Consider the following 22,293-nt stretch of genomic DNA (forward strand, 5'->3'; position numbering starts at 1 on the left):
AAATATTAACTTCCCAAGCATCGGATGTCGTGCAAACAGAGCACACCCCCTGTCACGAGAAAACATCTCGGGGCAACACCGAAAATACGTACCCCCAAATCCAACCCGCACGGCCCAAGCCACCGAGCCAGACCGCCGCGGTGGAACCCACCCGACAGGCCAGGCGCTGACAGCACTCACAGCTGCACCTCAGTCCAGAGCCCGATAGGAAAACCCCACCATCTTATCAATCTAATCACCGAAACATCCCCAGCACCTCACGTTTTCGACAACCATTCCCTCACCTTCCCCAACCTAACCTAACCCATCATCGGTGCCTCACTCCCCCTCCTCCTTCCCTCTCCGCCGCCAAAAAACACAACAAACACAATCCTCGAAACAGAGACAATGGCCGACCAAATAACGGAGTCCTCCCTGCGCGACGCCCTCGCCCAGCGCCTGCAGGCCGTCCACGTCGAAGTCACAGACATGTCCGGTACGCGAAACCACCCCTCCACCCTTCCACGACACCAAAAACGTCATACCCCGCCGGCGCCGGCGCCGGTGCCGCTTCCGCGATCCGCGCAACCTCCTCCCAACATGACCTGCGACGCAATAGCTGACCTCTTCTCTCTCTCCTCACCCAGGCGGCTGCGGCCAATCCTTCACCTCGCTAATCGTCTCCCCCGCCTTCGAGAAGCAAACATCCCTCAAGCGCCACCGCCTCGTCAACGCCGCCCTCAAGGACGAGATCGCCCGCATCCACGCCTGGAGCGCAAAGTGCCAGACCCCCGCCGAGTGGGAGCGCGACCGCGCCGCCGCCGCCGCTGACGGCCCCCCTCTGGACGGCACGGTCGGCGGACGGGTGGAGGGCGTTGCGCAGTAATGGGAAAGGGAGGAACGTTTTTCTTTAAATACATACCCAGCCCCTTCTTTCACTTCTCCACGGTCTACGGGTTGTGTGGAAGAAACATGGCATATTTGACGATGCGGCATGAGGTTCGGATATCATGAAACGGTGGACATCATCAGGATCTCTCGGACGGCGCGATAGGTGTTTGGACCAAGACACCCATTTTTTCGAGTATATACGTTTTGGTTTGCGGGAAATGTCAATGAAAAGTTGAAAAAAGGAAGCAGGCTTTTTCGTGGCTTCGTTCTTTGTCATATATCAACCTATTTGAAACTTGCTGCTCCAAACAGCATGCCTGGACTCCGGACGAAACAGCCCCCATTAGTCCTACATCTAAAACAACCCCAGCAAATCCTCATTCGTCTTCTTTCCGTTGCCTTCACTTGGTTGTGCGGGTGGGTTCTGGGTCTGGTTCAACTGCATGGCCGCCGGCAGGGGCTGGCCTGATCCCGTGTTGCCAAAGTCAAGGCCGGAGAATCCATTCATCAAATCATTCATGCCGCCACCTCCTGCGGCTCCAGGGCTCATGGGGTTCGCGGCTGCTTGTTGCTGCTGCGGCGGCGGGGCATCGAACAGACCCATCATATCAGCCATGGCGCTTGATGGCGCGCCACCCGAAGGGCTCGCAACTCTGTCTGGAGTGTTGACATTGCTGTTCTGCTCAGCAGACGCAGGAGCAGCACCGTCGAAGTCGATGTCGAGCAGGTTTTCGATGTTGTTTTGTGGCGGAGGGTTGCCGTTGGCAGCTGCCGCCACCGACGCGGCGATAGGGTTCTCGGCTGCCTCCTGCCGTTGTTCGCGGATGGCCGCCCGCTGGATCTCGTCCGCTCCGAAACGACCCTTGCCGACGAATGATTCCGGAGGCTTGTGGTATACAGATGCAAGAGTGGAAAGCTCTGCCAGCAGCTGCTCCAAGAGGGCAGGGGGAAGACTGGTCATTGTTGTGGAGATGGCCGGCTTTTGTGAGAGAATGATGTTCTTGGCGACGTCCAAGTCACCCGACAATAGACGCCAGTAGACATAAGCTCTGTCGCGGATATCGGGGTTGTCGTTATCGGTTGTTGCCGACTGCAGTACCTTCTGTACAAGGCCTTGTGTGTTGCCAGGCTTCTTCAGGAAGAGCTTGACAACTGCTGTGAGAATTTGAAGTTGGGTCTTCTGTAGTTAGCGCTGGAATCAACATGTAGAGGGAGGAAGGACAAACCTGTGTGAATTCCTCCATGAAGCCGTCTACGAAGCTCTCAAGAATCTCATCCGCATTGTTAATCTTCTCCGCGTACTCACCGACGATCCAAATAAGCGATCCTCTCGCGGTAGGCTCGTCGAGTTCATCAATGTGCTGGCATAGCGTAGGAATGACGCCTTCGTAGCCGGGATATTTACGCAGAATATCCTTAATGACAACCACGACCTCCTGCACAACATAGTTGACCTTGGTGGCAATCAGATCCAGCAGCGCATTGACGCACTTCTGGCTGGCGCTCTCAATCTTGATCGCGACCTGTCCAATCGCCTTGACTGCGCGCTTGACGAAGTCCATGTCGACTTCCAGCGCATACTCCTTCAACTCTGCGAGAAGCTGATCAAAGTTCTTGTCGTTGGCTATCCGGACCATGATCTCGAGCTTCTGAAGCTTGACATAGGGGGGGTCGTTATATTTACAGAAGAAAACACGCAGCTCCTTGCTAAGAATGTCGGGCTTGGCCTGGAGAAGGAGGTCGATGTTGCGCAGAGCGACGTACTGAACTTCGGGAGCGGAGGCGACAAGCGTAACCAGGGGAGGCGCCATCTTCTTGAGATACGCCCGCACCAGCTCGGGGTTGATCGCCTTCATGTGGATAAAGACGACCTTGACAGCAGCCAAAACGACACTAGGGTTGACGTGCTGGAACTGGGGTGCTACTCTCTCGCAAATGTGCTCGGACTCCTTAACGTCCACCGCGGGGTAATCGGCCAGCGTGGTCAAGATCGTGACGCGTCCCCATTCTGTGCACTCATTCAGAGCCATCAAGAGCTTCTTGAGCGTTGCTGGGGTCACCACGAGGGCTCTCGTCTCTGGGGCGGTTTCGGTGATTTCTGAGAGGGCCTGAACCGAGTTTGCGACGACCATGGGGTTCGGGTCGCCGATGAGTTCCTGCAAGGACTCCAAGAAGCCGTTTTCTATACACATGGTCGGGTTCAAGTCGAAAAGCTTCGCCACGCAAATGGCGGCTGTCTTGCGAACGTATGGCGACTCGTCTCGTAGCGTTTTCCGCAGCGGTTCCTCCATGTAATCCACCATCTTATCGACTCTGATACATCCCATCGTTCGGATCGCTAATGCACGGATGAGTGGATTTGGGTCTTCGGAATCCTGAACAAAGGTATTGACGGCAAGAATGCAGAGGTCGGGGTGCGACTTTGCGTAGTTCCTTTGGCCCCTGTCAGCAACTTGCTTTGACACAGTCGTCGCTGGTGATAGCGACCGACCCCGCGGAAACTCACATGAGGTATAGATAGACGAGCTTCTTCTGATCCAGATCTCCAGTCGCAATGTTCTTCAGAACGTCGGGGAACAAAGCTGAGACATCCTTGCCCAACGTCATCGCCATGATGGTCTTCTGAATGGACTCCTTGCGCTCGTAGGCATACTGAGAGACAAGACCTGCTCGCAGCTCGAAAGTCTCTCCCTTCCTCGGGGGAGCAAAGGCTCCACGAATGCGATTGACCGCCATGGTGCTGGATGTGTTGCGTGTCGTCGAGGGGCTCGATGGGTGCGGTGGTAGGACGGAAGATGGAACGGTGAACTCGCGTCAGGAGCGGGTCGGGGGAGTGGGAGAGGTGGCCAGTCCGATCAGGACCTGGACAAGCTCATCCGACACGAAACCGTCGGTGATGTGACAGGCGGGTGCTTTCTTTGTGTCGTCAATGTTTTCGGGAGATGCAGCGAGTGCACCTAGTCGGAATTCGCCAAGAAGATGAGGTGGTCGAAGAAGTACCTGTCAGTGGAATGCCCCCCTACTGCGCAGGCAAGCGTAACCTTAATCCCGGCCTGGCCAGCCTGGCAGTCTGGCAATGCCTGGCTGAGGCGCCGCCTTCCCGCTAAGTGAATGGACCTCACCCCTGGAAACCCCCACTTTAGCTGCATGCATGTATCGGGTCGCTCGTCGTCAGAGACACCAAGGTACCTGCTTTCTTGGTGCTATTACATCAGTCCCTCCTGCACTTTCTCATCACCAGAGTCTCGATTATTTTCTGATACTCAAGAGACAAATCACACTATTTGGGAATAGCAAGCGATCTATAGATTTTAATCTCGATCTGGCGGCTTCGTTGACCCGATAATCCTAACCCCTCTTCACCTCAAAGTAAACAACCAGGATCACCATGGTAAGTCACAGCCTCGAAGCTCTTGACTGTTGTGTTTTTGACAAAGGTCGTCAAGGCAACATTACCCAATCTTCGCCGGCTCTTCATCGAGGCAAGATCCGATGATGAAGAACGAGAAGTATCGAGGAAAGCCGTAAGTTTATCGACAAGAAGATGTGGCGGTACTCAACTCACAGTTTATTTACAGTTCTATAACGCCGTGCTCTTCATGAGCTCGGTAGCTATCTTCAGTCTGATAGCTCAGAGAATGAACGCAACCAAATGAGAACAGGTGTAGCCACAAAACGTTCTTATATCCAGGACAGGCATGCCGAGAACCTTGGCGTTGGCGTTTGCACCCGATGGACGCATAGGCTTGGATGGAATCCCCCCTGCGACGTCCAGCGAGAACGGCACCGACACACTCAGAGTCGACGATCCATCAGGATCCACTCTGGTTATCTTTTGCACGAACAGGTCTTGGCATCTCTCACGTTCGGATCAGCAGGAGCTTTTCTAGCACCTGGCGATGCAGGCCTGCAATGGCAGCAGCTGGCCGACCTGACTGAATGACGGCCAAAGGTCGGATCATAAGACAGCCATGTAGACTGTTTGCTTTGAACAAACCACAAGGGTTTGTTCAAAGTCGCCGCTCACAAGGACTATTCGCAGCATGAAGTTATGAGCTGTGGAAAGCAGCATGAATAATGACTACTTTAATTACTCAAGCATCCGAATGCATTCTAAGCCTTTCAGGTCTACAGACATGAAGCGCCTACGCATACCACGTTTGTTTCCCATTCACAAGCACAGTTTCGACCCCAACATGGCAATCAGAACGCTTGATCTTGGTCAGAATTATTCTTCCCTTGAAGTAAATTATTCGTCAAAAATCATGTCTCGTAAACCCAATAATCAGAAAAGGGTTCAATGCCGAACATGAATCCCGCTTTTCAAATTGAAGCTAGACAATGTACGATTCAAATCTTAACCCTTCGCAGCCTTCCATATCTTTATCAACGGCCCATCGACTCCATACAAAGGATCCATCCTCGGTAAACCCACCCCTTCGACCTCCTCGACTAGACCCTGCTTCTCCTGTAATGGTTTCCTCCCCATCTCACTCCGCCACTGCGGAGATTCCTCAGGATACACTCCAACATACCGGTACTCCTTTTCCCCTGGTGCCGCCTTTTCGTCAGTGACGGAAGCATGCGCCACACCGGCCGGAACGACAACAACATCGCCGGGTCGCACCCAGCACCGCACGCCGCTGCCAGCAGGATCAGAGCCGCCCTCGCCGAAGACGAGCTCAGAACGACCTTGGAAGATGCCTGGATGTAACTCAGTGAGAGAAACTTTGAATGTGTCTGGATAGAATGATGAATAGTTACCGTAACATTCGTGAGTGTTGGGATGGAAATGTTTCAACGTGATCGTTCCCCAAGTCCCCTGCGCAAGACAAACACCTCGTTAATTGAAGGTAGATAAGTAGAAGATCTAGATGACTGACTTTCTTCACCCATCCGTACTGCTGCAACTTCTCTGATACCTCATCTTCATCCAGCTCGTCGTCAGTGCCCAGCACTCCACGATACACAAGCACAGGAAAATCACTGTTGGGACAGTGTTCCGTGCGCTTCACCAAGTACGTCTCCGGCTGAATCTGCTCTCCATCGGTGGTCGTCATATTGTTGGTCGGCTCAGGTGGGATGGGTGTTGTCTCCAAATAAAACGGGCGGTTGCATATCCATTCCCATGGCCATCGTTTTATCCGTCAACACGTCCGGCAATCAGGGCCCTTTCAGGAAGCTCCACGCGGGCAGAAGACCTGCGTCATCTTTTTACCCAAGTGATCTTGGCTAAACTGCTGGGTGGGTGTGGTCAAGCGATGATTGACTGCAAGCCAGTGTGGGAGGTACAACGAGTTATCTCCGAACACTCGGAAGTCGACAAGCCAGCTCCGACGATCCCCTCCAATAACCGTATTTTGTCTTTGACATATCTGATATTGGTATCTTCAACTTCAAATGCTTACAATATCGCCCAATAACTTCTTCATTCCTCATCTTCATCTCCCGCCACAGCACCCTCCTTCACAGGCGCCTTCGCCTCCTGCTTCCTCCACAACCCAGCCAGAAACTCATTCGTGCTCGCCTCCTCGAGCCCCTTGTCCTCTCTCTTCTTCAAAAACCTCGGAAAACGCAGACTCAATCCGCGGTCCTCGCTCACCAGCCCAATAGCAGCTGTGTACGTTGGGCTCAACGTCACATCCGCAAACGCCATCTCCCATACCTCCTGGGGCTCAAACCAGACATCCGGCTCCGGGCCAGAGTACTCCACGAACGCGGGCTTCTGCCCCCGCGTGTTGCGCCCCTCCCCCGTCGCCTCGCCGTCGTCGTAAAAGTCCCGGTTCGCCTTGTAGAAGGCGTCCGTGAAGCCCGACATGCACTTGCACACCACCTCGAGGGACCCCGTGTCCTCGTTACGCACGGCCATGAGGATGGGCGACCACCACTTGGCCTTGCGCCCCTGGCCGTGCCAGCCCGCGACGGGGATCATGTCGAGCGTGTCGAAGCTCGAACTGTAGTCCTTCTTGACCTTGAGCCACGAGTCGAGGCGCTTGTCGGGTTCGTACGTTGCGAGCAGGGGCTTGCGACGGCCCTTTTTCTTGGGGGCTTCTTCGTCCTTGGTGCCCTTCCCTCGCTTCGTTTTGGAGGGCGCTTTGGTTTCTTCGACTGTCTCTCCATCGGCTTCGGCAGCATCGTCGCCTTGATACGGGATGTCTGTCAGGTTATCCAGGATCTTGACCATGATGCCCTCGCATTTGATGTCTGTCGCTTGTTTGAAGAAATCTAGGACGGCGTCGGAATCCTGCGATGTAGCATCCAAATTCTTGACCCAAGTGAACTGGTGTGGAACCTCGATGAACATAGAGCGGAGAAGCTCTCTCCTCTCCCGGAATGGTCTGTCCAGCAGGGGCTGCCCGTTCAGGAACATGAGGTCGAACGCAAACATGCACACATCGACCTGGATGCTACCAATCGCGACATCTTTGCGAGCCCGGTTCGTGAGTGTCTGGAAGTTTTTCAAGTCTCCAGTTTCTCTATCCACCGCCACAACTTCACCCTCCATGATGAAGCTGTCTACCCCTTCGCCGCGGATCTTGGGCATCAACGCGACCAAGTCGGGGTATTTGTCGGTCATGAGTTCTAGGTGCCGCGAAAAGATGGTCACCTTCCCCTTCTCATCGCAATGAATTTGTGCGCGCTGGCCATCATACTTGAACTCGCATGCGAAGTCTCTCCCTTGCAGCTTGGTGAGCATTTCCGAGAGGTCTCTAGTGATGCTGCCCAACATGGGTCGTAAAGGAATGTGCAGTGTTAATCCGCAGCGTATCAGAAGTTCGTCACAGACGCCAATCTCCAGCAAAACCGGGACGAGGTCGTTGTAATTGGGTCGTCGCGCGAAGCATGCTTTGACGATTTCTTCTGCCTTGCTCCATACCTCGGCCAACTCATCCTTTTTCAGTTTCTGCAAGTCTTTTGCTGACCGCAGAGGAAACTCTGCTCCTGCCGGACGCGAGAGCAGGAAAGCTCTTGAAAGGGCGATCAGCATAGTCGTCTTGACAGCGCCAATTCGCAGCTGTGGGTCGTGTTAGTTTCGGGAACGTTGATGAAGAAAGATTTTACTCACATGCTGGCACAGGGTCCGCACAATGTATCTGCTCTCTTCTCCGCCTCGCGCATCTTGAAGCAATCGATCAACGATTCTCTGCTTGGCCTCACCACTGCCCTGCCCTTGGCTATTTGCGATCTTGACCAAGGACTGGTAGACAGCCTGGATTGTTAACGGCTTTGGCTTACGCAGTGTGAAACTTTGTTTCTTCTTCGCCTCAAACGCCACATCGCCCGCGTCGCCATACTTGTCGTATATTGTCTTCAAGGCCCGACCGTCTAAGCCGCATACCTGCTTCAGTGCCTTAGATATCGCCGACCCACCCAGACCCAATTCCAAGGAAATGTAAGGAGGTGAAATGGCATTTGTCGCTAGCCAAACTGCCGGAAGAAGACTGTCTGGATCTGCTTCGATCAGAACCCGGATAGAGTTGACCAAGGTGTCGACGATCTTAATCCGGCTTTGCGTGCCGTTCACTAATACGAAGCATCTTGTCAGGAATGCGTAAGACGCATGGCCTCCTTCAGATGCCCACTGCTCCTTGAGCTGAGGGGTAAACTCTGATGGGTCAAATGTCAGTGGACTTTGATCTAGGGGAATCGTCGCTGATGCGGTGTCTTCCGCGTTGGCCACCGAAGACAGTGACAGAGTGTTCTTCTTGGGCGCCTGAGGTAGCACGACAGCTGGCTTGGACGGTTCGGCGACAGCTGATGTTACTTCCTGAGCTTTAGATGCCTCTACTGGAGTAGACTCTTTTGCAGGCTCAGGACATGGCGTCGAGGCAGCTCTCTCATTCTGGACTTCAGCATCCCACTCGGCTTGCAATTTCCGTGCAAGCTCCTCATCCGTCAACTCCGAATTCTCCCCATTCACTGAGTGGCTGTTCGGCGTGGCCTCTGGTGTATCCTTTGGTGTTTCTTTAGGCGTTGCGCTGCCATTCTGCCTCTGTTTTGAAAAGAAGTACTCTAGTCCCCTCGACGGCACTCCGGATGAGGATTGGTCGTTGAGCTTCCGCTTCTTGGATGGGCTGGGCATGGCGGCGGTTTCAACAGGGAAAAGCCGTTGCAAAGATCATACCGTTTGAAGTAACGAATGACGTGGCTCGGGTATGGTATTGAGTAATAAATAAAGAATCGGTAACGGCGTCACTTCATGTCGATAAACAAGTCACTTTGGGGCCGGCATTTACAACAGCTCCGTCCTCGTCCCCTGCACGTCCAGCGCCTCAGTCAATGACGCTGCACCAGCCATCCAAACACAGAAGGCCCGAGCTCCCGATAGACGTCTTAGTCATCAGGCACAAGTGGGTCTCCAAAGGTGAGGACACCGGCGGTACCCCTTTTCCGTCGCCGGCGCTAAGCCCCTTCCATCAAGCGACTTTCACACAACTTGAGAAATCTTTCCCTGCCGCTGCTGTGTGCGCGCGCGTGTGTGTGGCCAGCCAAACCACAGCGAAAAAGAGTGCAGCCCCACCAAGGCGGTTTTCTCTCACGAAGCCCGCCCCCCCTCCACGTCGTGAACGAACCTCGAATCCGACCTCGACCTACACCTCACACCCCCGTGATACCCCCCGCCCACCACAACCACATCTCCCCCCCTTCAGAACCAGCAGCCATGTTGAACGGCGAAGATCCGCCCGAGCGGCCCGACTACATTGTCAACATCATCAATGGCCTTGAGCGTTACAACCCCGAGGCCGTCGTCACCCTTGAGGCGTACCTCCAGGAGCAGTGCGAGCAGAAGACCAGCGACTGCAATGCCAACCGCACACTCCTGAAGCTGTGAGTTTGCTTCCTTTGCCTGTCCTCGTTGTCGTTGGCCCCCTTTTAGCCTCCGAACCGAAACAACCAAGTCTCTTCTACTCTTGCCCAATCTTGTTGGTCTTGCGCCGGTTTACATGATGACCATAAACGTTTCCTATTACCTGACATTGCGCCGGTCCGGCTTCCGTCATGAACCGACCAAACGTCGCAAATGAAGTCAAACCGTGGTGATACCTGAACGAACACCGGAAAACAACCTTCATCTTCAACAGCACCTTTTCGAATACGACCATCGGCTAACAAAGTTCCTCTTCTCTCCGCCGACAGGTACCAGCTCAACCCCGACCGCATCAAGGACGAGGTCGTCACCAACATCCTCGTCAAGGCCATGACCCAGTTCCCCTCCCCCCAGTTCACCCTGGCCCTCCACCTCATCAACGCCTCCGCCGCCGCCCAGGGCGAGCTCCACGAGGCCGTCACCAAGCTGCGCACCCTCAACTCCCAGCTCGAGGGCGCCCAGTACGCCCGCTTCTGGAACACCATCGACGGCGACGACCTCTGCGCAGACCTCATCGCCGACATCTCCGGCTTCGAGGACCTCATCCGCGCAAACATCGCCGGCCAGGTCTCCCAGGCCTTCCGCGAGGTCTCCCTCTCCCAGCTCGAGTCCTGGCTCGGACTCAGCGCCGACGCCACCGCCAAGTTCGCCTCCGAGGTCGCCGGCTGGACCGTCGGTGACAACGGCATTGTCTCCATCCCCCGCAACGCCGAGAACGAGGCCAAGAAGGCCGAGATCAGGGAGGACGTCAACGTTGACATGTTCTCGAGGGTTCTCCGCAGATCATGGGAGGAGACGGCTTAAGAAGAACAAAAAAGGTTTGAGGGCCAACAGTTCTGGATGTTGTGGGTGAGAGGATGAATCAACTCTGTTTTCTCAAGGAGAGAAAGCGAGAAGAAGAGAGGTACCCTTGGCTGCTTGACGGCTCCGTTAATGGAGTTCAGGGCTGGGAGAGAAGCATGGCGGCAAAATTACCGGCGTTCATTGTGACTTTGGAATTGGGAGAGCCATAGAGGATATCCCCGAATATGAGACATGCCACAAAGAAGATCTGTCTAAGAGTGTCGTATGATGTTGTTCATTGCCACGTGTCTATAAACAATGCTTTTTCCCATCCCCCGTTGTGTTACATCACGCCTCAAACCAAACACTCATCGCTTCGCGAGCTCCTCCCACTGCACACCACACCACTCCTCAAGATACCCCGCCTCGCCCGCCTCAACCCCCCTCTCCTGACAATCCGCCTCGCACACCCCGACAATAACGGTACCCCAATCCATGCCCTCCAGCGAGACCTCCTCCGCCTCCAGCTCCGCGATCGCGTTCGGCGTCATCTGCACCTCAAACACCCTGCCCGCGCCGCAGTTCCCGCACCGCGGCATCCGGCCCCCGCTCGCCGTCAGCGCCTTCCCCACGGCGTCCGCCTTGGAGTACAGCAGCGGGGCGCCGCCGAACTCGTACCGGATCGCCTGCTCCGGGTTCTGCGCCATGCGGTCCGCGAACTTCTGGAACACCGCGTCCATCGACGACTCGAACACGTCCTTGGTGTCCATCGCGCCGCTGCTGCCGCCCGGCCCGTCCGTGTCGACCTCCATCCGCGCGTTCTGCGGGATCGCCGCCGGCTCCGGGTCGAGCGTCTCGAACTCCGCGTCCGCGAGGTACGACAGGCGGTACGGCTTCGGCTGCGCGGCGGCCTCGGGCCAGGGCTCCGGGGCCGGCGGCGGGCCCGACGGCGTTTGCGGGTTGTTCAGGGAGAGCGTCTCGGCGAAGGTCTTGGGGAGGTCGTCTGCGGCCGCGTCTGCGGGCTTCTTCGTCTCGGCGGGCTTGGAGAAGGGGTTGGACGCCGGCGCGGCGGTGCTGAACGGGCTGCTGCTGGACGAGCCCGTGCTGAAGGGGTTCGCGCTGCTGGCGAAGGGGTTCGCTCCGGCAGAGCCACCGGCGCTTCCGCCAAACAGCGCGCTGCCGAGGCCCGGGCCGGCCTCCTTCTTGGGCTCTTCTTCCTCCTTCCGCGGGGCCTCCTTCTGAGCGGGGGCGGCCTTCTTGGCGGCGATGGCGGGTGCATCCTTTGATATCCTGACGCCCCTGATGGCGCGGATGCTGCCCTGTTTGCGGCGGCAGGTGGGCTTGCGGCAGGCGAAGACGTAGAGGCGGCGCTCGTGGCCGGGGAACTTTTCGGGCAGCTCGCCGTTGAGCTGGAGAAGCTGGACCATGATGTCGTTACAGACCTTGCAGCGCGCAAGGGCTGCGGAGGCGGGTTTCTCTGGGTTCAGCCATTCCTGTGGAAGAAGCAGTGTCAGTTTGAGATGTGCTTTTTGGAGGGGCATCAGAGGGTTTGCGATTAGGACTTACGGGGCGTCCGCCCAGGCGACTGATGGTATCTTCGTCAGCATCGCTCGTGGCGTATCCGAGTAGAACATTGGTCTCGGTGAATTCCTCCTGCGAGGAATCGCTGTCGTAGTCTGCCATCTTTTTTCCTTTGCCTGTGTATGTGACTTTTGGTCTGCTGGGTTGGGCTGCTGCCGTACGTGGGGTCAAGAATTTTTGGCCGTCGAAAATGTTCGATGCGGGGCTTATCTTATCGCACCTGTAGCGGGCGAGGGGTCAACAACGTCCTAAGCTAGCTGTCTCACTCGCGGATCAGTTCAACGATTAAAGGAGGCATTGCACGCTAAAATTCTCATGGCTTGTTCGTAAATGGATATCATTCCAGTTCTCAGCTTTTGACAGGTCTAAGAGCAACGCCTTTTGTCTACCGTGCCAATACTTTACAACGAAAATCCGGTAAACCCATTACTCCTCAGGTCCGTCCATACCGGGGCCTGGGCCGCCTTGTCTGCCCATCTGTCTCGCCTTCAGCAACTCGTCGCACAGCAGTAGGTTGGAGGCAATGCTGGAGCTGGAGGCGATGCAGTTTCTCAGCACCCTGAAAGAGTCGAAGATTCCCTCAAGCTCGGGGTCCATCGGCTCACCCGTTGCGAGGTCCAAGCCCACAACGTTACCATCAGCGTGCTCATCTTGCATGGCAGCAACTGCAATGTGTTAGTTAAAGCGTAATAACAGACAGACAAAAATACTTACGGGCATCCTGGATGTCGAGACCAGCGTTGGCAGCCAGGGTCTTGGGAATGATGAGCAGGGCATCGGCGAATGCCTCAACACCCCACTTAGCCTTGCCCTTCACCGTCTTGGAGAAGGCATCGCTCTTCAGGTGCGCCGCGCAGGCCACCTGGAAAGCGCCTGCACCGGGTACAACGCTCTTGTCAACAATCATGTTGTAGACGCTGCGCAGACCGTCACGGACGGCATCGGTAACCTGGGTAATGGTGTGTGCGTTGGGGCCCTTGATGAGAAGGGTGACGGACTTGGGGTCCTTGACCTCCTCGATAAAGGTGTACTTCTCCTCGCCCAAGGTCTGCTCGTAGACGAGACCGGCCCATCCGAGGACATCGGGTGACAGGTCCTCGACACTGTTCTGTGCAACACCACCGCAAATGAGCTGCAGTCTCTCCATGTTTCTCCTCTTGGCGCGACGCAGGGCGAGGATGCCGTTCTTGGCCAGGACGTCCAGAGACAGGGGGTCGATACCCTTCTGGTTGACGATAACAAAGTTCTTGTTGGGGTCGTTTCCGCAAACCTCCTTCTTGAGTTCGACAATCTTCTTCAGTTTGGCGTCGACGAATCGGCGCTCGCTCTCCACCAGCTTGTCCCTTTGCTCCGCGCTGGAATAGAAGAATCCAGAGTTGATCTCGGTCTTCTCGTACTCCAAGCTCACGTTCATCGTCAGGATGTAGGCGTTCTCGACGCGCTTCGGCATGTCGGGGTGGCGGGCGCCGTGGTCCAGAGCCAGGCCCTTGATAAGCTGGGTGTCCGAGGCGGTGCGGTGCTGCATCTTCATAATCTCAACCATGTGCAAGTCGGGCTTGGCGGGGGCCTGGTAGATGGCGAGCACGGCGTCGACGATATCGGGGGTGAGCTTGGCAGCGAGGCTGGAGTTGAGCTTCGTAGACAGCGATGTGCGGGCGACGGAAAGGAGCAACTCGCGGTCGACCTCCTTGGCGAGCTTGAAGCCATCGAGGAACTGTGTATCCAGTCAGTTCCACGTTCTTTACTTCGTACCATCTGCAGAAGACGCACCTTCAAAGCCTCGTTCTTTGCAATCTCGAAACCATCCGTGATAATTCTAGGGTGCAGTCCTTCCGAGATGTAGCGATCCGCCTGCTTCAGAAGCTCACCGATCAACAAAACGGCCGACGTCGTACCATCACCACAGATATCGTCCTGGGCAGTCGCAGCTCGCGCAATCATGACGGCGGTGGGGTTCTGTATTTGCATCTCCCTGAGGAGAACGTTTCCATCTTTTGTCAACTTGATCTGTTCGGCGCGCATTAGCAGCGGTCCAGGGGTAAGGAGGGGCGGTATGTCGCACTTGGCCGGAACCGTCAACAAGCCTGGGAGACATTAGCAAACATTATAGCAACAAGAAAGACTCTTTGGTGTCGTACATCTTGATGGTGCCCAGAGGGCCGAGGTTGGACTTGAGGACATCCTGCAGGCCTTCACCAGCGCTGATGTTGACCTTCAGGGCTTCACCCCGCCGCTACTTGGCTGATTAGCAACACAAACAAGGCCCGGCAGAAAAAGGGCAATGCGCACCCTGGATTCGGCCTTGGGGTTGAGCAGTTGGGCCGCAGACATGATGGCTGGAGGTCGTCGAGAGGCTCGTGAGGGGGGTATCGATCGGTGAGGTTATTGGATTAGCGACCTGACGTGGAGTGTTCTCGAGAGTTGACCTGGCCTGGTCCGGGGAGCTTCAGATGCGGGACTCTGGTGGTGACTTTTTTTCTGCCTTGAGGTGGCAGGCGGTCAGCTAGCGGTGGAAGGTGCTGGCTCGGTGCCTGAGTGCTTTCTCGTTGGCGCGACTTCTTCTTAGCTGCATATACCCAATCGATCTTTGAGGGACATGCATCTAAAGGAGTCTACATGTGTCAGCAGAGACTGACGGCATGTTCTATGGTCTGTGCGTCGTTAGTGGGTGGCCGATAGCTACTGCAGCACGGCAGGCGGGAGCAGGGACTTTGGGGGTCTTGGGGTACCACCCGAGTGAAACCTCTACTCTCTCTACCACTAAGCTATGAGCCGCTGCTTTATCAGGAGCTTGGAAGAGCTTCATCGCCAGGTCAGCCTTTCTCAGAGGCACAGCTCTGTCAAACCAAGTCCGTCTGGTAAATCGTCGGTGAAGGGTAACTCACGAATTGTTCTGTTCTTGTACGGAAAGATGCCCCATATCGACCTCCGCTTCCCCTGAACACGCATCACCCCGGTCCGGCAGGGAGCAGAGCCACAGGAGTAACACCAATAAAGCGGCGGTTTGTTTACTCACCCAGAGTTTAATTCATTTGGGGGACCTCCCGGGCAGTACGAATTACGAATCTCATTCATGCTCCCCCTTTCATCCTCTTCATCCCCCAAAAACATGTATTGAAATCTCGCATCTATCTCTCTTCAATTCTTCATCACTCTTTGCTTTTGCTGTTTCATATAATCCTTCTAAAGCTTGAGATTGCCTGATAATCCGACAATACATCATGTGGGGGTCCAAGCTCTCAGCTGTGCTCTCCGCGCTCAGCATGACGGGAACTGGCGTGCCCGCGACCGAGACAGAAGTCGAGATCGTCGCCTTTGACAGCAGTGTCAAGCAAGTCGCCATTATTGGTTCGTAGGCACCGCCGGCCTCAACAGTATTGGGATTATTTGTAGAATGTAGCGACTAATCCTCATCCAGGAGCTGGCGCGGGTGGCTCTGCTGCCGCTTACTACCTGCAACAGTATGCCGAGGCAGACGGCATTGAAGTGAACATCACCGTGTTTGAGAAGACCAACCACATCGGCGGTCGGACTTTGACGGTTGAAGCTTACGATAACCCGCTTGAGCAAGTCGAGCTGGGCGCGTCCATCTTCATCGAGGCCAACCAGATTCTCTACAATGCTAGCAGGCGGTTCGGCCTTCCCCTCAAGGAGCCCGAGTCCGGCAGTGACGGCTTCCTGGGCATTTGGGATGGCGAGCAGTTTGTGTACACCCAGGACGACAGCTCCTGGCAGTGGTGGAACCTAGCCAAGCTCTTTTGGAAGTACGGCTTGGCTCCCTACAAGGCGCAGAAGCTCGTCCAGTCTACCGTTGATACCTTCCTGCAATTGTATGAGGCGCCTCACTTCCCGTTCCGCTCTCTGACCCAAAGGGCGTTCGAGCTGGACCTTCTGAAGGCGACTTCAGTTACTGGAAAGGAGTTCCTCGCCAACAATGATGTAAGTCACCACACGCGTCAGACTAGATCGCTCGCTCACCTGATGTAGATTGGCGAGCTGTTCTCTGACCACATTATCCAAGCTGCAACTCGCGTCAACTATGCTTCCAACCTGAAGTACATCCATGGTCTGGAGACCATGGTATCCATGGCGCCTGAGGGCGCCAAGCAAGTCATTGGCGGCAACTGGCAAATCTTCGACACCATGCTGCAGAAGACTAACGCGACTGTGAACCGCAACACTACCGTAACCTCCATGGAGGTCAAGACTGGCCCTACAAGCTCCAAGTACTTTATTTCGGCCAAGGACTCTCACGCAGATGCTGGTGTCGAGGCGGATCAATACCCCGTCGCCTTCGACAACGTCGTCATTGCCACCCCTTGGCAATACAGCGACATCAGCGTTGCTGAGGACTTGTTCCAACACAAGATTGACGAGATTCCTTACGTCAAGCTCCATGTCACGCTGTTCGCTTCTCCATTCCGTCTGTCCCCCGAGTACTTTGGCATGGAGCCCGGGTCCAAGGCGCCCGACACGGTCCTCACGACTCTCAACCCTGCCGACGAGGCCAAGGCCGGAGCTGAGGGTGCCGGCAAGGCCGGCTTCTACTCCATCAGCACCCTGAGGACGGCCACGAACCCGGAAACCCTCAAGGACGAGTTCATTTACAAGATCTTCTCTCCTAAGCAGGTCACCGCCGAGTTCCTCTCGCAGCTTCTCGGAGTAAAGGTCCCCGAAACCATCGTCTCCAAGGACAAGACCGAGGCCGTCGACCCCATTTCGTGGTACCACCCTCACGTCTTCCACTCCTACCCCATCGAGTATCCCCGCGTCACGTTCCAGGACCCCATCCTGAGAGACGGCCTGTACTACCTCTCCGGCATGGAGAGCTTCATCTCTTGCATGGAGACCAGCGCGCTTATGGGCAAGAATGTTGCCAAGCTGATTGCGGAGGACTTTGCCGTCTCTACTGAGGCTGTCAAGGAGGAGGCGGTTATGATTGAGAAGGTGGAGGAGGGTGCCCAGGAGGTGATTGAGCAAACGGAGACGGAGCCGGTTGTCGCTGATGAGCTATAGGCTGTCTTTACTATGAGCTGGGGCGTAATTGGTCATGTTTTTGTTCATTACAGCGCTCGTTTCAAATGAATTACCACTGTAAGATTGATTTCTCATTTTGAACCAATGCTGTTGGATCGTTCTTTTGTGTTAGTTCTGAGTGATGAGCCACACCATGTCATAGTGTCAAGACAGGTGTTGAGGTGTAACATACGCAAATGCACTTTCAGGAACGAGGATAGGTAATTTCACGGTTGATTTATGATAACTCATAATGATGAGGAACATCCTGAATCGGACGTGGCGGGCTTCAGCCTTCTCTAAGCCCCAACTCACAATCAAAATGCCACTTTAACAGAGACACCCGACATCAGTAAGTGGTTGGTTTTCAGCTTCCCGAACCACTCGGATGATGAAGTGTTTCTTGGTAACAAACAAACAAAATGGCTTAGTCAGAGTTTGAGACCTGGATGAGTGCATCCGACGGCTGAGATCCCCTAACTCAAACAAAAAGTGAGCTAATATTCTGTAGGTAGAAGCTCCCGGGAAGTCACATCTCGACTTTCAGGTCGCTAGGGATCAAACCTTCAAGACATGGCCGGATGATAACTGCGTTATCAAATATCAGAGAGTCGGGAAACGGTATCTTACTCAGCAAAAAGGAAAATATACTTCGTGCGCCTGCTGCAAGCAGGTACAAGATCCAAGTTTCTTGCAGTCTGCAGCAGGCGGGAGGGAACCCGGGCGGCGGGAAGGTGCTGCTGTCACTCACGGCTTGCGCTGGTATGTACCCAAGGTACCTTCCAAGGTGCTGTTGGGCCCAGACCAAGCAGGACCACCCATCCCCGGCTTCCAAGGGTCCCCGTGACATCCCTGCCGCTGTGGCTGACGTATCCGCAGGTTGCCGTGGCGAGAAAAATTGGAGGAAAGAAAGAGGGACGTGCACCGCCACAGGCCACCTTTGACCCCTCGTCCCCTCCATCAGCAGCAGCAGCACCAGCAGCTACGACCGTGACCCCAAAACCCAGGAAAGCTACCTTTTTGTTATGACGCATTTTCCTTCCCGGTCGTACCTTTAGTGCCTGATCTGTCTCTCTCTGTTCATTTCGTGGCCAAGGCCTGGCACTTTCCGCTCTCTCCTCCTCTTTCTCATTCCACGCCGACGGGAATCATTTGCTTTTGCGAAGATCATAAATACAAGCAACTGCGTCCGCGACTGATTCCCTTCTTAAACCGAGCCCCTCTTCCCCTCTTGAGCTCTCAAAATGTTTGTCCTCAGAAACGGTAAGTTTACCCCGCCACCCACCTGTTGCTAACGGTCTGTTCTGCCACTCCTGTTTGCTCTTGTCCCGCGACCGCAAATTCCATGTGAGATTTGTTGGTTGGGCCTGTTCGTCATCACCGTTTGCGACCAACAGGTTGGCCGACATTTTCCACTTTTCCCTTCATTTGCAACATCTGCCTACACACTCACTTCATACGACATTTTCGCTAACACACCTCGTTCAACAGTGGGCAAGCTCATCTTCGGATCCAGTAACCAAGAGTCTTTGATCGAACTCCCCCAAGGACAACTCTACCTCGTCCGCCCACTCTCGCCCAAGGGCTACTCCGAACTCATCTTCAAGGACGCCGCCGCCCGTATCCGACGCACCGCACAGGACTTCCAGTACCAGCTCGTCATCCAGAGAGTCTACGAGGAAGGCGAGGCTGAGCTTCTGGCCGAAGAGGAAGGAGAAGACGCCGAGATCGACGCACTTGCCGCTGCCGAGAGAGACGAGAAGACCTTCCTGCTCGACGAGGCACTCCACTTCCGAGTCGACTTTCGTGACGGCAGTGACAAGATCCTTGCCTGGCGTGATCTGAGCGGTGATACCGGCGACGTCTACGAGTTTGTTTGCGATAACGTCGTCTCTCCCGGCCAAGTCTCCCAGTTCGACCGCATCGCGAAGGAGTGCCAATACGAACGCAAGTACCGCAAGCCACACACTACCGCTTCAGACGCCGACCTCGACCAGTTCGAGTTCGAGGAGGAGCATCCCATTCCTCCCGCGAGCCCTATTCACAGCCCGACGCTGACGCGCTCGATCGACTCTTCCGACGGCTTGTTTGTGCCCCAGACCCCGCCCCAGGCCGCAAACACATCCGCCGAACAAGAGCAAACGCCCGTCAAGACGCCTACCATGCCTGAGAAGAAGAAGGACACGGCCCCGCCCAAGTCTGCCGAGGCTCCTGAGGCCCTCAGCACTTACGCTGCCGAGAAGGCGGAGTTGCACTTCTTCGACTTCCCCTCAGGCTCGTTTGTTCAGCAAGATGCCGCTGTCACTGCCACTGTTACGGAGGTCGGCAAGTGGGAGTACTGGCTGCAGGTCGAGAGCGAGGACCGCGCGTGGCTCGGCATTCCCATCGTAGCCGATATCAACCCCGTCTTCAACTTCGAATTTCTCTCCTTCATTTTCAACCAGTTCTCCCCTGATGGATCGGCTTACTCTTGGCTTCTTCGTTTCAAGGACCAGCCAACTTTGGAGCGGTTCCAAGACGCTCTTCTCCGTGCTCTGTGGGAGCAATTGAACGAGACTAAGTGGGAGAAGATTAAGGAGAGGGAGCAGGAGTACATCACGGATGCCTTCAACGACCTTACGATGGAAGATACCCCCGAGGAAGAAGAGGAGGAAGAGGATTACGAAGACGCCGAGGATGATGCCCAGCGCAGCGAGCACTACGATAGCGACGAAGAGGAGGATGACGTCGCTACCAAGGACGAGGATGGTAACGTTAACTCACAGCTTGCTGTTGGCTACAAGCACGACCGATCATTTGTCGTGCGCGGATCCAAGATCGGTGTTTTCAAGCACACGCCTAACAACAACCTTGAATTCTCGACCAATATCTCCAAGGTCGAGACGCCGAAGGGCACACTGTTCAGTCCCAAGAAGGTCATGCTTCACAACGAGGACCGTAACATGATTTTGCAGAATGAGACGGACCCCAATAAGCTTTACCGCATGGACCTGGAGTACGGCAAGGTCGTCGACGAGTGGAACGTTCACGAGGACATTCCCGTCTTGAACTTCGCGCCAGAGAACAAGTACGCCCAAATGACGCACGAGCCCACCTTCCTGGGTACACTCCGTTGCGTTGACAGCGTCCACCCCGCAGTTTTTAGCCCGAAAAAGGCAAAAAAAGGGGCTTTTTACCGAAAAACCACCAAATCGCCCTAAACTTCACGTTTTAATACCTCTATGCGTACGTAATGCGCGTAAATAAAAAATATATCAATCGATAGCCCTCGATTAGGTGATTATAATGATATCTTTTTTATTCTCGCGCATTACGTACGCATAGAGTTATCTAAGTGTGAAGTTAAGGCTAATTTTGAGGGGTTTTTTAAGCGGACAGTTCAACGCAACGCGCCGGGGGTTTCGTTTTTTCTTTTTAGCGTTGCGTTAAGTATCCGCTAACCTAGAAACCCCCTTAAAACCCCCTAAACTTCACACTTAGATAACTCTATGCGTATATAATGCGCGAGAATAAAAAAGATATCATTATAATCACCTAATCGAGGGCTATCGATTGATATATTTTTTATTTACGCGCATTGCGTACGCATAGAGTTATTAAAACGTGAAGTTTAGGGGGTTTTAAGGGGTTTCTAAGCTAGCGGAAAATTTTCCTTCCGGGTCAAACTTGGGGGCGGACGCTGTCAACGCAACGGAGTGTATCTCCAAGAACGCACTCTACCGTGTCGATCCCCGTCTGTCCGGCACCAAGCTTGTCGACTCCCAGCTCAAGCAGTACGCCTCCAAGAACGACTTCTCCGCCATCTCCACGACAGAGAAGGGCTACATCGCCGTTGCGTCCAACAAGGGAGACGTCCGCCTGTTCGATCGCCTGGGCATCAACGCCAAGACGCACATCCCCGCCCTCGGTGAGGCCATCATCGGCCTCGACGTCTCCGCCGACGGTCGCTGGATTCTTGCCACCTGCAGGACCTACATCCTCTTGATCGACGCCATGCAGAAGTCGGGCAAGAATGAGGGCAAGCTCGGCTTTGAGAAGTCCTTTGCTGCCGACTCTAAGCCTCAGCCGCGCCGTCTCGCTCTTACGCCTGAGCACGTAGCCCAGTTCGCTCACGAGACCGGAAAGCCCGTCTCCTTCACCCCCGCGCGCTTTAACACAGGCACGGACGCAGAGGAGAAGAGCATCATCACGGCCACGGGACCGTACATTGTCGAGTGGAACCTCAAGAAGGTCCTCCGTGGCGCCAAGGCGCCCTACCTCATCAAGCGCTACGCTGAGGAGGTCAAGGCCGACGACTTCAAATTCGGCTCCGACAAGAACGTCATCGTCGCCTTGCCTAACGAGGTCAACATGGTCGGCAAGCAGGGCCTCAAGCGCCCCACGCGCGAGAGCATCGCCGGCCCCGGATGGGCCAGACTGAGCATGGGCGGAGGACGCAGCAGAGACTCGGGCCGCATCGGAACCCCGCAGAGCAGCCGCTACAAGCTGGGCAAGGACGACATCGTCGACTCGCCTTACTGATTTCCCTCGGACCTTGTGTGTGTATACACACATTCTGCATTGTTTCTCAGACTTGTGTACGCATTGATGTTGGAACGTCTCTTTTTCACGACGACGGGCGTTTTCCCCGGAAATGGATTTACAGCACCACCAACCCCCTTCCAAGGCACGGATGTGTTTCTTTTTTTGCTACCATTCAAATGCGGCCCTTTCGCTTGCTTCTATTCTTTGTGTGTCTCTCTCGAGTGCTCACATGAGAGAGTCACTTTACCCCTTTAGATACCTCTTGACATCAGAACAAATTCAATTACATGAAACAATTCCCTGCTTAGTGTCGTTGTTATCTAATGTGCTTATGGTGATCGCTGTTGTTTCGTGCAAGTTGTCTTTACTGACGTTATGGGGTTTAGGAGGCGTGGTCTCACAACAACACTTGAGCTGCATCGGTTAAAACCGGTCCTTTAGTAGGTAGATAGTCTAATGCTAAACCAACATAAACTCGAAAATACAAATGGGACAAGAGAGATATTGTTCCTGTGTTGTCTAACACTCCCGAATACCCTCTCCTTCCCACGATAGCATGAGAGGAAAGATCCCGTAATAAAACAAACTCCGCTTGGCTCGATGCCCTCTGCCCAACCTGACGTTAACTGGTGATTTCGCCTCGCTCATGT

The 22,293-nt window shown here is 54.9% G+C and overlaps 9 protein-coding genes across 9 annotated transcripts; 4 read left to right on the forward strand and 5 right to left on the reverse strand.

The window, feature by feature from the left end:
• Positions 1-387: 387 nt before the first annotated feature.
• Positions 388-865, forward strand: CGCS363_v007180 (putative bolA-like protein; the record flags this gene model as incomplete). Its single annotated transcript, XM_036639029.1, has 2 exons — positions 388-475; positions 627-865. 2 exons carry the CDS (start codon positions 388-390, stop codon positions 863-865), a joined length of 327 nt encoding a protein of 108 aa, XP_036496114.1.
• A 360-nt stretch (positions 866-1,225) lies between these two features.
• Positions 1,226-3,606, reverse strand: Ap2b1 (AP-2 complex subunit beta; the record flags this gene model as incomplete). Its single annotated transcript, XM_036639030.1, has 3 exons — positions 1,226-2,050; positions 2,097-3,303; positions 3,377-3,606. 3 exons carry the CDS (start codon positions 3,604-3,606, stop codon positions 1,226-1,228), a joined length of 2,262 nt encoding a protein of 753 aa, XP_036496115.1.
• A 1,621-nt stretch (positions 3,607-5,227) lies between these two features.
• On the reverse strand, positions 5,228-5,930 carry yjlB-3 (Uncharacterized protein; the record flags this gene model as incomplete). The annotated part of the gene is made up of 3 exons (XM_036639031.1): positions 5,228-5,574; positions 5,635-5,692; positions 5,754-5,930. 3 exons carry the CDS (start codon positions 5,928-5,930, stop codon positions 5,228-5,230), a joined length of 582 nt encoding a protein of 193 aa, XP_036496112.1.
• Positions 5,931-6,298: 368 nt separating this feature from the next.
• On the reverse strand, positions 6,299-8,953 carry adl1 (DNA ligase 3; the record flags this gene model as incomplete). The annotated part of the gene is made up of 2 exons (XM_036639032.1): positions 6,299-7,885; positions 7,937-8,953. The coding sequence occupies 2 exons, from the start codon at positions 8,951-8,953 to the stop codon at positions 6,299-6,301; spliced, it is 2,604 nt and encodes an 867-aa protein (XP_036496113.1).
• A 579-nt stretch (positions 8,954-9,532) lies between these two features.
• CGCS363_v007184 (Eukaryotic translation initiation factor 3 subunit K) lies at positions 9,533-10,543 on the forward strand (the record flags this gene model as incomplete). The annotated part of the gene is made up of 2 exons (XM_036639033.1): positions 9,533-9,699; positions 10,009-10,543. 2 exons carry the CDS (start codon positions 9,533-9,535, stop codon positions 10,541-10,543), a joined length of 702 nt encoding a protein of 233 aa, XP_036496118.1.
• A 347-nt stretch (positions 10,544-10,890) lies between these two features.
• Positions 10,891-12,205, reverse strand: CGCS363_v007185 (putative 20S rRNA accumulation protein 4; the record flags this gene model as incomplete). Its single annotated transcript, XM_036639034.1, has 2 exons — positions 10,891-12,015; positions 12,089-12,205. The coding sequence occupies 2 exons, from the start codon at positions 12,203-12,205 to the stop codon at positions 10,891-10,893; spliced, it is 1,242 nt and encodes a 413-aa protein (XP_036496119.1).
• Positions 12,206-12,529: 324 nt separating this feature from the next.
• Positions 12,530-14,434, reverse strand: cct6 (T-complex protein 1 subunit zeta; the record flags this gene model as incomplete). Its single annotated transcript, XM_036639035.1, has 6 exons — positions 12,530-12,768; positions 12,818-13,817; positions 13,874-14,110; positions 14,166-14,187; positions 14,242-14,336; positions 14,393-14,434. The coding sequence occupies 6 exons, from the start codon at positions 14,432-14,434 to the stop codon at positions 12,530-12,532; spliced, it is 1,635 nt and encodes a 544-aa protein (XP_036496116.1).
• Positions 14,435-15,324: 890 nt separating this feature from the next.
• On the forward strand, positions 15,325-17,119 carry FLCY (Farnesylcysteine lyase; the record flags this gene model as incomplete). Its single annotated transcript, XM_036639036.1, has 3 exons — positions 15,325-15,451; positions 15,522-16,042; positions 16,091-17,119. The coding sequence occupies 3 exons, from the start codon at positions 15,325-15,327 to the stop codon at positions 17,117-17,119; spliced, it is 1,677 nt and encodes a 558-aa protein (XP_036496117.1).
• Positions 17,120-18,363: 1,244 nt separating this feature from the next.
• Positions 18,364-21,640, forward strand: vid27 (Vacuolar import and degradation protein 27; the record flags this gene model as incomplete). The annotated part of the gene is made up of 3 exons (XM_036639037.1): positions 18,364-18,382; positions 18,611-20,221; positions 20,760-21,640. The coding sequence occupies 3 exons, from the start codon at positions 18,364-18,366 to the stop codon at positions 21,638-21,640; spliced, it is 2,511 nt and encodes an 836-aa protein (XP_036496110.1).
• Positions 21,641-22,293: the final 653 nt, after the last annotated feature.

Source organism: Colletotrichum siamense, assembly GCF_013390195.1.
Source record: "Colletotrichum siamense strain Cg363 chromosome Unknown KSG_Cg363_contig04, whole genome shotgun sequence".
Taxonomy (NCBI): Eukaryota; Fungi; Ascomycota; class Sordariomycetes; order Glomerellales; family Glomerellaceae; genus Colletotrichum; species Colletotrichum siamense.